This window comes from Palaemon carinicauda, chromosome 13 (assembly GCF_036898095.1).
Source record: "Palaemon carinicauda isolate YSFRI2023 chromosome 13, ASM3689809v2, whole genome shotgun sequence".
Lineage (NCBI taxonomy): Eukaryota > Metazoa > Arthropoda > Malacostraca > Decapoda > Palaemonidae > Palaemon > Palaemon carinicauda.
In genome coordinates this window covers 57,252,886-57,255,171 of record NC_090737.1, presented here as the reverse complement: position 1 = coordinate 57,255,171, position 2,286 = coordinate 57,252,886, and the positions used below count along the sequence as shown (strand labels likewise).

The 2,286-nt window shown below is 40.4% G+C and overlaps 1 protein-coding gene across 1 annotated transcript; it reads left to right on the top strand.

Moving 5' to 3' along the window:
- Nucleotides 1–798: 798 nt before the first annotated feature.
- On the top strand, nt 799–1,903 carry LOC137651587 (tigger transposable element-derived protein 1-like). The gene is made up of 2 exons (XM_068384815.1): nt 799–1,240; nt 1,800–1,903. The coding sequence occupies exons 1-2, from the start codon at nt 799–801 to the stop codon at nt 1,901–1,903; spliced, it is 546 nt and encodes a 181-aa protein (XP_068240916.1).
- The last annotated feature ends 383 nt before the right edge of the window (nt 1,904–2,286 follow it).

The following is a 2,286-nucleotide window of genomic DNA, read 5'->3' as shown; positions in this document are numbered from 1 at the left end:
AATGATCAATTTATGCTACACAAACCATTATATATATATATATATATATATATATATATATATATATATATATATATATATATATATATATGTATATGTATATATACAGTATATCTATATATAAATATATATAAATATATATATATATATATATATATATATATATCTATCTATATATATACATATATATATATATATATATATATATATATATATATATATATATATACATATATATATATATTTTATGTATTCAGTAATACCTTGACATGTGAGTGTCCCAAGATACGAGAAATTTGAGATATGACGGAGGTTTCGAGCAAATTCTTGCCCCGAGATATGAGACAAATTTGAGCCTTGAGGATTCGAGACGGTTCCCTATGCGGCCGCTAGGTAGCCGAGTGTGTGGGAGGTTGCTCTTGAGGACAGCATCGCTCGCTCTTTCCCGTCGGATCTCTGTCGCATAAAGTTATATCCGAGCATCGGCCGTAGTGTTTGCATTTTTTATGTTTTTTTTACGTTAATCAGTACAGAATTAAGTGAATAAGCAATGGGTTCAAAGTAAGTGAGTGCAAACAAGGGTAGTGAAAAGAAAAAGTGTATGATGACAATCGAGATAAAGCATGAAATAATCGAAAAAATGAGAGTGGTGTACGAGTGACTGAGCTGGCTCACCAATATGACAGAAGTACTTCAGCAAAATGTACCATCCTCAAGCAGAAGGATGCCATAAAGAGCACCAAGCTTTCCTAAGGACTAACCATCCTCTCCAAGCTGTGCAGTGATATTCATGACATGATGGAGAGGCTTCTTTTAATATGGATAAAGGAGAAACAGTTGGCGGGAGATAGCGTGACTGAGACGATCGTCTGTGGAAAGGCAAGCGGAATCTATAATGACATGAAAGGAAAGCAAGCACCTGAGAAAGGGGAGACTTTGACGCCAGCAAAAATCTTCAAAGCCAGTCGTGGCTGGTTGAATAATTTCAAAAGATTGACTGGGATACACTCCATTGTGAGGCATGGGGAAGCAGCAAGTTCCGAATCGAAAGCTGGATCGGACTACCTCAAAACCTTTGCCTCAGTTATCGCAGAACAAGAATACATCCCCCAACAAGTGTTCAACTGCGATGAAACTGGCCTTTTCTGGAAGAAGATGCCAAGGAGGACATTCATTATAGCAGAGGAGAAGAGACTACTGGGCCATATGCCCATGAAGGACCGGTTAACTTTAGCCTTGTGTGCCAATGCCAGCGGTGACTGTAAGGTCAAGACACTGCTGGTGTACCACTCGGAAAAATCACATGCTTTCAAGAGCCAAAGGATCTTGAAATGAAAACTGCAAGTGATGTGGCGCGCTAATGCTAAGGCTAGGGTTACGCGGCATTTCTTCATAGAATGGGTTAATATGTGCTTTGGTCCGGCCGTCAAAAAATATTTGGCGGAGGTAAGCCTGCCAAAGAAATGTATCTTGGTCCTCAACAATGCTCCTAGTCACCCTCCTGTTTTCAAAGTAGACATTCTTGATGAGTACAGGTTCATCAAGGTCCTTTATTTCCTGCCCAACACCACGCCACTCCTACAGCCCATGGACCAACAAGTAATTTTAAACTATAAAAAAAACTGTACACGAAGCTTTTGTTCAAGAAAGCTTTGATGTCACAGACAACACCAATCTCACCCTTAGTGAATTTTGGAAGGAACTTTTCAATATCCTCCATTGCCTAAAAATTATTGACGATGCATGGTAGGGTGTCATACGAGGAACTTTTAATTCAGCATGGATAAAATTGTGACCAGCTTCCGTCGCTGAGAGGGACTTTGAAGGGTTCGATACACCAGACCCTGATGAACCCGAACCTATTATGGTGGATGATGAAATCGTGTCTCCTGGAAAGTCCTAGGGGCTGGAGGTAGATGAGGCAGACGTGAACGACCTTGTTGGGGAGCATCAGGAAGAGCTTATGACACAGGAATTGATCGAGCTCCAGGAGATGCAATGTTCGGAGGTGTTGCAGAAGCTTAGTAGCGAGGAGGAGGACCGCCTTTTTATGAAGGAGGTCAGAAACATGTTATTGAAATCGCAGGAGTTTTCTGATTTTATGGAAAAGAGGCACCCGGATAAGTTGGCGTGTGGTCGTGCGTTAGTCTTTTGTGACGACACTTGTGTATGTCATTTTTGTAACATTTTGAAGGGGGAGACAAAAGCTAATATCCCTAGATAGGTTCCTTTTGAAAAGGCCGTCAAAAAGTGAATGTGAAAGCGAGCCGAAAAGCGAGGCAAAAA